This window comes from Papio anubis, chromosome 3 (assembly GCF_008728515.1).
Source record: "Papio anubis isolate 15944 chromosome 3, Panubis1.0, whole genome shotgun sequence".
In the NCBI taxonomy this organism is placed as follows: domain Eukaryota; kingdom Metazoa; phylum Chordata; class Mammalia; order Primates; family Cercopithecidae; genus Papio; species Papio anubis.
In genome coordinates this window covers 131,075,676-131,088,285 of record NC_044978.1, presented here as the reverse complement: position 1 = coordinate 131,088,285, position 12,610 = coordinate 131,075,676, and the positions used below count along the sequence as shown (strand labels likewise).

Sequence of the window (12,610 nt, the reverse complement as noted above, 5' to 3'; positions counted from 1 at the left end):
AGCCAAAAGATCTTGGATTCTAGATCTGGTTCTGCTGAAGACTGGTGCTGAATCTTGGATAAGATTCATCCTCTTTGAGACTATTTCCTTATTGTGATAAGGTATAGTATTACCAAACCTAACCACTTCTCAGGGTTGGTATGAAGGTCAAATATGAAAACATCACACTTTAAAAACCATCAAAAGGCACTGATATAGGGAATAATAGGTGGTGCCAACATTATCAAGGCATTGTTTAATAGCGTGACAACTTTAAAAAAATCCCAATAGGTTATCTATCCAAAGTTTAATTTTTAAGAGAGTAAAATAAATGTCCAAACTATTTTTCTTCAAATGGGTCACCACCTTTTGGATTACTGTTCAGTCTTTACTATCTATTTGCTGCTCATCTACCCCCAACTTGCTAGTTAGGTAACTCACACTTTTCTTGCCCTGACCTGGAGCCCTCTTCTCTCTTCCATCTGTGTCAGTGATAATTCCTCCTGAGGCTTCAGGTTGCAGATGAAAGACATCTTTTGGAAAACATCCCTGATGCTCCCTTACTCCCAAAACTGTCCAGGTTCTCTTGCAGATGCTCCCATAACTATCCGTACTTTCTCTGTTATTGCATCCTCTCTACTCCCTCTAGATTACATGTTCCATGGAAGTTAGGGCCAGAACCCTCACTGAATCACAGGGTGCCAGCCACACAGAGGCAACCCCATAAACATTGGCTGGTATATTTTTAGTCCCAGAACTCAGAATTTGAAACTAAGTTTCTCTTACAGCTTTAGACACTGAAGAAGATGTAAGCTGCCTGAATTATAAAGCAACACCTTAATTAACAAACTAAACTACATGGAACTAAACATACAAGAGACAAAAAGATAATTGTTTTGCATTGTTTTCTCCCTGGAAACATTAAAACTACTGAGAAACTACTTTTCACACACAGATTGGCAAACAGCCACAAGATTAACAATACTCCATCTATGAGACAGACGTGGGGAAACAGGCACTCAAATCCTGTGGTTGGTAGGAGGGTTAAGTGCTACAACTTTTAAAGACATTAATTTGGCAATAGCCAGCAAATTCTAATTACATAGACATTTATCTAACTTCTAGCACTGCCTCCTACATGTACAAAAAAAATTTGCAAAGTTATTTGCTTCAGCCTAGTTTGCAAATAGCAAGATACTGGAAACAATCTAAATGTCTATCTACAGGTAACTGACTGGCTATGAAAACTATGGTACATGCCACCTACAAAGAAATAAATGCTATGCAACTATGACAAAGAATGAGGATGCTCTTTGTGCACTGATTTGGGGTAATCTCCAAGATATATTGTTAAGAAGAATAAATTTTTTAAAAAAGATGTATTATATGCCAGCATTTCTATAAATGGAAAAGGTATCAATGAGAAGAAAACATGGATATGGAGCTGCTTATTATGCATAAAATACCACTGGGAATAATACACAAGAAAGTCCTTACACCAATTACTTCTAGAAAGAAAGGTTGGGGAATGGAGGCTGGGGGAAGGAGTAGCGGGAATATTTTCAATGTATATCCTTTTTTTAACCTTTTAAATTCTGACCTATTACCTATTCATTAATGAAAACACAAATATTAGACTGAAATAAATAGGGATCAAAAGCTTCTTCTCAAAGTACAGCTAAATTTTCTATTAGCCTTCCTCTATGTAACTTACCTTACTCCAAACATACAGCTAGGTTAAACTGTCCTCAGCTTACACCTTGGTGCTCTGGGCACACCCCATATAATACAGGCCACATTGAATTTTTGTAAAAAACAAAACAAAACAGATTTCCAGTCAGCCTTCCCTAGTGGACCTCGAGTTGCCACAGGACTTGCTCTGAAGGCCTGGCCCAGTGTTCGCTTGCTAAATTCACACATTTCCCAAACTAGACTAGAAAGTTATTGAAAGAGAAGCATTTTTTTATTCTCGCTCTCCTTTTTGTTAATCAGTCATACTTAAATAGTGAGAAGACACATTTGAAATGAACAAAATCTTTTTTTTTTTTTTTTTTTGAGACGGAGTCTCGCTCTGTCACCCAGGCTGGACTGCAGTGGCCGGATCTCAGCTCACTGCAAGCTCCGCCTCCCGGGTTCACGCCATTCTCCGGCCTCAGCCTCCCGAGTAGCTGGGACTACAGGCGCCCGCCACCTCGCCTGGCTAGTTTTTTGTATTTCTTAATAGAGACGGGGTTTCACCGTGTTAGCCAGGATGGTCTCGATCTCCTGACCTCGTGATCCGCCCGTCTCGGCCTCCCAAAGTGCTGGGATTACAGGCTTGAGCCACCACGCCCGGCCGAAATGAACAAAATCTTATAGGGTTGTTTTGAGGAAGAAATAAGATCACGCATGTTAAAACTAGTTCCATACAAATAAATACATGCATTTCTATGAAGACACCATAATCATCATTTCTAAGAGATAAATTAGAGGAGGAGACCAAAAGGCCGGGCTGAACAAGGTTTGACATAAAATTGTGTTTTACAGATACATAATAAATTACATAAATAGCTAAGCCTGTTCCAAGAACATGCTCATACTGCCCTGGGTGTGTTACTTCAGCTGGAAAATGTATAAAGGAACCAGCAGTGACTCTACTTTCAGAAGCATCATGCCCTATAGGCAACTACCCATCTATCTGTACACCCAGAATTTTAGGATAAACATTTTTTAAATCCCTGGACAGATATATCTATCTGTACATCCAGAATTTTAGGATAAACATTTTTTAAATCCCTGGACAGATATATGAGCAAAGTTACAGTCCGAATTAAAACAAGGAAAACAATAACAAAAAACAGCCACGCTAAAGATTAATATGGAAGGAGGGGTGATGGATTACAAAACAAGGAATAAGGTGCTCTGAAAAGCTTTCCTAAAAATAAAGTGATATTACATTAAGTTGCAAAACCAACTTTAACTGTTAAATCCTCCCTTAAGAATTATTAGTTACCCTTCATCTCATCCCAGATATCTTTAAATAATGGAAAGGGTTTGGATAGTTCCTTAAAAGTGTTAAGTTCTAATATGTAGCAAAAAATTACTCTCATGTTCCCTGAATGACTCTTTTTAATGTCAAATTGCCTGCCACATGTGAAGGCTAACACAAATTAGGCTAACTGCAGAATCTCTATAGTTCTCTAAACAGATTTTTCAGGGAGAGGAGAAATGAGGTGGATAAAAAAGATTATCTAAAAATAATGAGGAATCTCTAGGTCACCTACAGTTATCTCCCAACAAAAATTTATCATGGAACCAACAAGGAATTCTACTCCTATTGGGGGAACCTAGAAAAAGGGGTAGTGTGTCACTGGATGTCACAACCACTGGCTGACCTTTTCTGGAAGTCTTCCCTCCCTTGACTCTCCAACCACATTCAACTCTGGATTGTAACCCTTAGTGTTCTAATCTTTCTCCTCTAGACTGGCTTCCCACAGGCAGGAACTAGGGTTAATATTAATCTCTGCATCCCTCACAAGGCCTTAGCATAATTCTAGACTCATACTGATATACAATTAATATTTATAAAATGAATACTCGATTTTGCCATCTCATGACATCTCAAACAAAATTCAGATCCATAAGATAACCAAAAAGTAATTACAGAGTTGTTTTATCATGAATTTTCAATCTCTTTCCTGGGAAGCAATATATGTTAGCTTATATCGGTATGATAACTCCAGACAACTTCACAAAACAGTGATATTTTTAAGATGCAGAAGTCTTCAAATTTTAAAAAAGTATTATCTTGTGACTACAATCCATCCACCACTACTACCTCATCACATGTCTTCACCTATAGGAATAGTTGCCTAAATGCAGTTTGGGGACATATATTTCTCAGAATGCAAAGTTTCAGATATGCCAGTAACATCAGAACGTGAGGTTGGGAAGGGTAGGTATATCAGGCAGCATATTTGGGTGGGGTAAAGAAAGGATGTAGGCTTCCTTGAGATAGAAGATGAAGAAATAATACTCCAAGATAAACACTGGAAGATCATGTTAGAGATGTGCTAGCACCTCAGTTCATTTAATAAATGAGAGCCTATATATCCTATAGATAGGAGATATAATATATAGATGTAATATATAGATATAATATATATCCTATAGATAGGAGAGATATATCCTATAGATACATATTGAATACGTGTGTATATGTGTTACATATATGTGAATATATGTACACATATTTACATATTTGGTTTTTTAAAATTTACCTTTAGGTAAATTGCTCTTTCATAAGCCAACAATATTGCCCTCTTATCTTTCATCAACTAAAGCAAAAACAAACTAAAAAAAAAATAGCCACTAAATCCTAAAACATCACTGAAACTTATAAAATCCAATGGGAAGAAGTATTTTAAAATAGCAGTTCTTTAAAGATCAGTATGAATAATTAGAAAACTTGTTTCTTTCCAGTTGGTCATTCTGATTATACCAGTGAGGTAATTTGCATAATTGGTGTCATAAAGATATTTTTCTAAAGCATATAAAATTTGTAAAGGCTCAATCTGTATTAAATGAGCTACTTAAAACATTCTGGAAATTTTGTTTTGATCTCTACAAAGAGGGCATCTTTTAATTATGAAACCAAGGATTCCAGTTCTTAAGACACGGTTTAAATAAAAACAAAAACAAGGAGTAGTTGTTGTCCACATGTATAATTGTAAACACTCACTTGATAAGAATACGCAAATAATATGAGAAAAGTAGTAATAATGCTGGATTCACTGATTTTGTTACCATTATATATCCTGAGATCACATACAATATAATTTTTAATATGTTTGCAAGGCTTCTGTACAGTCACATGAAACAGTACATATAAAAAATACAATTTAGTGTTGATGTTTTATACGCAGAAATGTTTTCAATACATATTATGACAATATGTCAACTAACAGTGCAAAAGTTAAAAGAAGTGGGGTGTGCTGGGATAGGTTTAAATTCACTCAACAACAAAGTACCTGAATGAAAAACAAATGTAAAAAACTTATCACTGTTTGACAGTAAATGTCTAATCTCAGTAATTCACCAACTTCCTATTGACTATGAGCCATTACCATTTACCATGTAATAAGGGGAATCAGAATCCCCAACGGTCTAAGACAGAATCCCCAACGGTCTAACACTGTGTCTTTGATGAAAGATCACATGAGGCCCCATGAAGCCCATTGTGGGCACAGCAGCCATGAATGATTAAGTAAGAACGGCTAAAAGGCACTGCTTTTTTTTTTTTGGGGGGGGGGGTGGAAAAAGGCACCACAAACAAGAAGTCTAGACACTGGTTCTGTTCCAGCAATAATCAACTGACAAATCCTTTCAAATGGCCTAAACTGTATGATCTATTTCCCATTCTACAACCAATTCTGCTCACAAAAACCTCAGAGTATTTTTTGGAAGAATTTATATTTTTTTCAGCAGGACTATCAATTTGTAAAGCATGAGTAGTAGCCTTTCAGTTAAAACCTATCGCTGCAGGGAGGGTGTGAAACTGCAGTGTGGTGGTGGTCTGTCACGTGCTTCCTGCCCTGCACCCACCCCATCCATTCCTACACACACATGCACACATGTGCGCACACACACGAGCACTCTGTCTCTCAAATAGTATTAACGGATGGTTCTGAGTCAAAACACTACTAAATTACTTTGTCAACCATGACAGGATTTATAGATACATAAACCTGTATTTCTGCTCTCTGTCAAATGTAAGTGCAAACAATGTTCAGGAAGCATGTCTAATTCTATGTTGCACAGAGTGCCTGCCTGGACATTTATTTTTTCACAGCTGAGCATAAGCTAAGATTATAGAAGCACCAGAAAAAAGGAAGAAGAAAAAAACAACTTTGTATCAGTTTCTGGATGAGGCTGAAAGAAACTGCAGTCATATGAGTCAGATAAACCATTTAATCCACGCTTTGTCTCAAAGGACATAAAGATTTTATCCTGGGCTTATTCCAGCAGTAATCTCAACAGCCTCTTCTGGAGTAGGTGTTGGTTTTCTGTCTCCTTGCATCGATTATTTAAAACAAACAAAACACAACACAACACAACACAAAAAAACGGGGGGAAAAAAGGAAAGAAAATTACTGAAGTGGTAGGCTAGAGGCATATATACTCTGAGGAAACAATCTGAGCCCCAACACCCTGGGGATTACTGACACTACAACAAACACAACAAAGAGAAGGCAAATAAAGATGACCTTGTCCTTGACATCTTAATTCTGAACAAGTAAATCCCCCGCCCCCTTTCTGGGGGGGCTTTAATGCTGGGTAACAAGCAATCAGGTTAATTACTAGGGTCTAGAAAAAGGGCTCCAAGATCTTCCTGGGAATGCACAATTCACTTAATATCAGAACATTATGAACAGTTATACATCATTTATTTAAGCCTAAACTTAAGTATCTAAATTTAGTACCTAAAGTACCTACATTTAAGGAACTATTTTGCTTTTCTATAACCTATCAATAAACACATTTGGTCTTTTTTTTTTTTTTTTTTTAAAGGCTTACTAATCCCACGGAATCTTAGATAGACTTAATAATCTTTTCCTGCGTTATCTCTGTATTTAAATTTGGTCTAAAACTGTAGACAAATTACATCAGACTTTCAGCAAGACTCATCTGATACACTGATTTACTGATCTGGTGAAAGCAAAAATATATTTAATACAAAAGTTTGAAAACAAGACTTCATCATTCGACAAATGCCAGTATTTCTTTTTAAATAAACACAAGAGGCTGGGCACACCGGCTCACGCCTGTAATCCCAGAACTTTGGAAGACCGAGGGCAGGCAGATCACTTGAGGTCAGTAGTTTGTGACCAGCCTGGCCAACATGGTGAAACCCCATCTCTACTAAAAATACAAAAACAATTGGCCAGGCGTGGTGGTGCAGCCTGTAATCCCCGCTACTGGGGAGGGTGAAGCAGCAGAATCGCTGAATCTAGGAGGCGGAGGTTGCAGTGAGCTGAGATCGTGCCACTGCACTCTAGCCTGAGCGACAGAGCAAAACTCCATCTCAAAAAAACAAAAATAAAAATAAATAATAAATAAATAAATACAAGGGGCAGAGTAGATATATAAAAGTTACTCTTGAATTTATTTTAAATAGGTATTTAATAAGTGCCAAGGAGAAAATCGTTTAAAAAATAAATTTACTCTTAACGCCCTCTGAATTTAAAATCTTTTTTTTTTTTTTTCGAGACGGAGTCTCACTCTGTCACCCAGGCTGGAGTGCAGTGGTATGATCTGGGCTCACTGCAAGCTCCGCCTCCCGGATTCACGCCATTCTCCTGACTCAGCCTCCCGAGCAGCTGGGACTACAGGTGCCCGCCACCATGCCCGGCTAATTTTTTGTATTTTTAGTAGAGATGGGGTTTCACCATGTTAGCCAGGATGGTCTCGATCTCCCAACCTCGTGATCCGCCCACCTCGGCCTCCCAAAGTGCTGGGATTACAGGCATGAGCCACCATGCCGGCCCTGAATTTAAAACCTTTTAAGCATTCACATTATTTTCTCTCCATCTCAATTTATTTCTCTCATTGTCTGCCTGACTTCATACACCGACACACACAACCAAGAAGTTTAAAAGGTTCCCTTTGGACTTTAATCCAGAGCTCTTGACCCTAAACTTCAATCTTTTTCAGTGTTTTGAGGCACAATGTAACTTAACCACATCATAACCCCCAATATTCTTGTGTTCACTATCTTTCCTGTTTCTTCTCTTTCCCTCCATACTTTTCTATATAGAATACAGAACCTAAGTGACAGAGAAGAGATCACATGGAAAACAGGCAACTGTTCTAATAGTAACAAAAAAAGCAACTGCCTTTGGAAATTGCCTTTAGAAAATGGGAGGGTCACACCAGCACAAGTAAATGGTATCTAGGTTGTACATAAACCCAACTGTGGCCCTCCTGACTACTTCACCAACCTGGCACACAGCCCATGGGAGAATGATCCTGGAGCTACCACACTGCTTTCCTGGCATCATAATCATGGTGACAGCTTGGGGGTGGGGAAGGAAGTGTATTATTAAAAAAAAAATTTAAAGGTCTTTCAACTTGAATTTCTTTAACTGGCATACAGCAATATCCTCCATAAAAATGAGCAGCGTTATTTGTACAGCCACAGCAGCGCTGTTTACCAGGCTGCGCTGGCATGAACACCACAGTAAATGAGCCTGAAAGGACTGAAGACAGGCCCCTGAGCAGATCAGTTTTACCTGTTTTATTAATCTCTTCTAGGTAAATCTTTAAAAGCCATCTCAATGTCCAATAGTTGTTTCCTTAATAATTTACCAAAAGCTTCTTGTGGAATAAAATACACCAGTATTTTCCTACACTTATGTAGAACCCTGTATTTAAAAAAAGAAAAAAAGATTGGTGGGGAACTTAAAAGTCACTGGAAAACTACTGCCTCCTAAGTCTGGTGGTAACAGGTCCTCCAACTCATTTTATAACATAGTTCTTACTAAAAACAGACAAAAAGGTATAACTAGCCTATATTCAAATCAATCAAAGAAAACATTATACTAATAATTCGGGGGTTCTTCTTCCTTTCTCACTGCTTTTTGGCCAGTTTCTCAGTTGTCTTGGAGCTGACTTAAGCGGACTCACTACAGCTAACCTTAAACAATTCCTGTCCACTGAGGGGAAAAAATGGAAACACTATCACCCTCTCTTATTAGCTCTTCATCACAGAAATTTACACCCCGTACAGATACAGACAGATCACAAACTACGCTGAATAAATGAGAATGAGAAAGCTAGAAGTACACTGAAATTTCTCTAGTATACCTGTCTGTATTGAAGAAAAATTATTTTGAAATTTTCCTAGACTGGTGAAAATTAATACAGTTTATATGTTAAAACGTGGGTAGGAGCACCCACTATCTTTTAAATTTGACTTAAATTCTAAGTTTCTTATGAGAAACAACAAATAAAATCTTGGATGGAGTGTGCATGCACATGCATAAATGCACACACACACACAAACATCATATTTAGGCCTAGAAGCTGCCAATATGTTGAGTTTTTAGCTTTACTTAAGGAAGATTTTTAAAAGCCATAAACATTTGCTAAGCGATGCAGAAATTCAAGTCCAGAGTTTGAAAGATGAAGAAAAGGCTGGGCATGGTGGCTCACACCTGTAATCCCAGCACTTTGGGAGGCCAAAGCAGGTGGATCACAAGGTCAGGAGTTCGAGACCAGCCTGGCCAACAAGGTGAAACAGACTCTCTACTAAAAATACAAAACTTAGGGCCGGGGCCAGTGGCTCATGCCTGTAATCCCAGCACTTTGGGAGGCCAAGGCGGGTGGATCACAAGGTCAGGAGATTGAGACTAGCCTGGCCAACATGGTGAAACTCCGTTTCTACTAAAAATACAAAAATTAGCTGGGTGTGGTGGCTCGTGCCTGTAATCCCAGCTACTCCAGAGACTGAGGCAGGAGAATCACTTGAACCCGGGAGGCAGGGGTTGGAATGAGCCGAGATCCTGCCACTACATTCCAGCCTGGTGACAGAGTGAGACAGCATCTCAAAACAAACAAAAAACAAAAAATTAGCCAGGCGTGGTGGCACATGCTGTATTCCCAGCTACTCTGGAGACTGAGGCAGGAGAACTGCTTGAACAGGGTTGGAGGAGGCTGCAGTGAGCTGAGATCCCATCATCTGTACTACCAGCCATGGGCAGATCTCAAGAGGTATTCCAAGTCTCTAGTGGTAGCCAAAAAAAAAAAAAAAAAAAAAAAAAAAAGTCCTGAGTGATAAGGAATAGCTTATTTAATGTTTACGTTCTGAGTTTCTCTCAAATAAATTGCCAAGAATATGCTTAGTGACCTTGTTCTCTAAGGTCATGCACAAAACTCACAGAGGTCAGTTATATCTTTCTCTACTGTCACTCTCATCATTCTTTCAATAGAATGCAAAAGAAAGAGGAGGGAGAGGAGAAGAGAGACAAGACACATCCACTTTCTCTTGTGGCCTCACCTCTCACTTATTTCCCTACCCTCCGTCCTCCCCACCTGAATCTCCAGCTGCTGCATACTTACTGTGGGGCAGCTGCACACTGGGGCACTCACCTCCGTGAACATGTCTTACTGCCTTCCCACATGGCAAAAAAGCTTTCCTGTTTTCATACATCCCCTTGCCAGCACTAATCGGTGCCACTAGGTCACTGTCTCGTGTGCTGGTGGCTGCAATGGCGGCCCTTACAGGAAAGAACTTTGAATCTCTTCCCTTGTACTGAGCCATAAGAAGCAGTGAGTGCTCCCAGGCATAACTCCCCTGGCTCTGCTCCTAAAAATGCTCTCTCAAGTACACCGTTGCTTAGCAATATTTGCCTTCCCCCTGTACATTTGAAATTGGCAACATCTGTCCCTTTGGCAGTTTTGATTCGTGCAAAGCACCATGTGCATAGTTTAAAAACATACAGCTTTATGAAATGGGCAATGCCTCCATACCTCCCATCTCCCTGCAAATTAAGATGTGAAGACCCAAAAATAGTATAACCTTTGCTTTCAAGGCTGATAGAAAAATCTATGGGATTTAAAGTAGATGATAGCACACAAGCAAAATAGTTAAGCCACCAGTGGGAGTTCCTATTAAACCCTGCTTAATAGGCAGTGTCTGAAAAATCTCATCTAGTTAACAATTTTCTTTAGAATTAATTCTATCACAAGGCGTTATGTGTAAATGCATATCATTACTAGATAAGATATAAAGGCAATTTATTCATGGAGTTGGGGGGGGGCAATTTTCATGCTTACATTATAGCCCAATCTCAGGAACAAAAATCAAAAATATAATACACACGTGCACACACCCCCACCCCCACTCCACTGGCAATGGAATTTTTAAACTCTAGAGGGAAAAATTCAGTAACTCCAGTATTACGGATTTCAAAACAAATGATCCTAGGTTTCCTAAGTTTCTTTTTGCTATTTATCCCACAACACAGTCACTTTAGTATTTTACTGAGGTTACTTGTTAATATTAAAGTAGCTCACAACATGTAATTTTACATATAAGAAAAAACTATGTAAGAAATAAAACTTTTATGGGTAGTATTCTAGTTCTACATATAACTTTACTTTTTATCTAGTACATTGATAGAGAAATAACAATCCGAGTAATAAAAAGCATAAAAGTCTACAAGCATTGAACCATGCTCTGTGCATTCAAACTGTGGCATCTAGACATTTTTGTTCCGCTAAACAAATCGGGCTACAATTTTCTTTTTAGCTTAAGCTAAACCAATTCTGACATATTAGAAACACATGTTTCCAAAGAAATTCTACAGGAACTGAGTTCCAACTACAAAGGGTGAGCTGACCTTTTTGCTCTCAAGTCTCTACCTGAAAGCTTACAGCAGCAGCAAAGACTGGGTAATACTTATTGCCACTAAAAACACATCCAGCAGGCCCCTGACTCTGCATTTAGCAATGCCCCTGAAATTCCAGAACATGCATGAATTTGTAATCTTGGTTAGCCACAAATGTGAATCCAACACTCTAGAATCCACTTCTTACTGTAGTCCATCACTCACCACTTAAGGGATACATACAGTAATTCTTGTGAAGTTACACTTTATTGCAGTTTATGGGAGCAACTTCAGCAGACTTTGCAAACGGGAATTCTCAAAAATCTCGGGAGATGTTTGTCGAAGTTATCCATGGTGGTTCTGGCTGTGCAGGGTAGGTGCTTATGAGCAAGATTCTCCAACTATTAAGCTCGTTGCATGGAAACGGCTTAAACACAGTGCCTGTACACACAGAGTATGTTCTCAATAAAATGCAGACGTTATTTTTTATTGTTTTACCATCTTACCATGACACAAAAGCCTCAGTCTTTCTTTTCTTCCATCCTACTAAGGTTTCCCACTTCTGTCATCAACCAAACTTTTATTTCATGAATCTCTGTGAAAATGTCCTCTGAAAGGGGAAAGGGAATGATAAACAAATAGTAACAAATTTTGTAACTTTTAATAATTGTATAGCACAATCTTTGATTACATCTCCTCCTCTGATATAATCGTAAACAGTTGCAGACTCTTCAGCTCTGAAGAAGTCATCATGTACTTGACCTTTGTGTCTGCAGTATGTTTCTAATAAATTCTGAATTAATTAATTTGTAAAGGCTGGGATCCTGGCTCTAGGGGATGAGAACGAAAGGAGCCAGGGCAGGGGCTGAGGTGCTGTCCACTGGCAAAGTGCTGATAAACCTTCAAGGTTGCATCGAGAATGCCTCCAAGATACCCCTACCCCTCAAGTCAAGCTGTTTATTAGACAAGAAGGAACAAAAAACCTTCTCCTGTGGAGAGTTCCAGGGCTGAGAGGGGGAAAGTAAAGACGGGCCATGTCAGTACTACCCTTCTCCTTGTCTCTACCTTTTTTTTGCTTTTGTTTTTGTTTTGAGACAGGGTCTCGCTCTGCTGCCCAGGCTGGAGTTCACTGGTGCAGTCATAGCTCACTGTAACCTCAAGTTCCTGAGCTGAAGTGATCCTCCCACCTCAGCCTCCTCAGCAGCTAAGACTACAGGCACACACACCATTATGCTCAGCTAATTGTTAAATATTTATAGGGA

General features: G+C 38.9%; 1 protein-coding gene across 11 annotated transcripts in view; it reads right to left on the bottom strand.

The window, feature by feature from the left end:
• The window catches only part of AFF1 (AF4/FMR2 family member 1), a 207,332-nt gene that overhangs the window by 63,431 nt on the left and 131,291 nt on the right, over positions 1-12,610 (bottom strand). Inside the window, exon 1 of one of the 11 annotated variants that reach the window (XM_031664593.1) lies at positions 11,855-11,963. The exons of the other annotated variants lie outside the window; for them this stretch is intronic. Coding sequence (XP_031520453.1) covers positions 11,855-11,857 — 3 coding nt within the window. The 5' untranslated portion in view covers positions 11,858-11,963. Of the gene's footprint in view, positions 1-11,854; positions 11,964-12,610 lie in introns of those variants that run through there. 11 annotated transcript variants of the gene reach the window in all.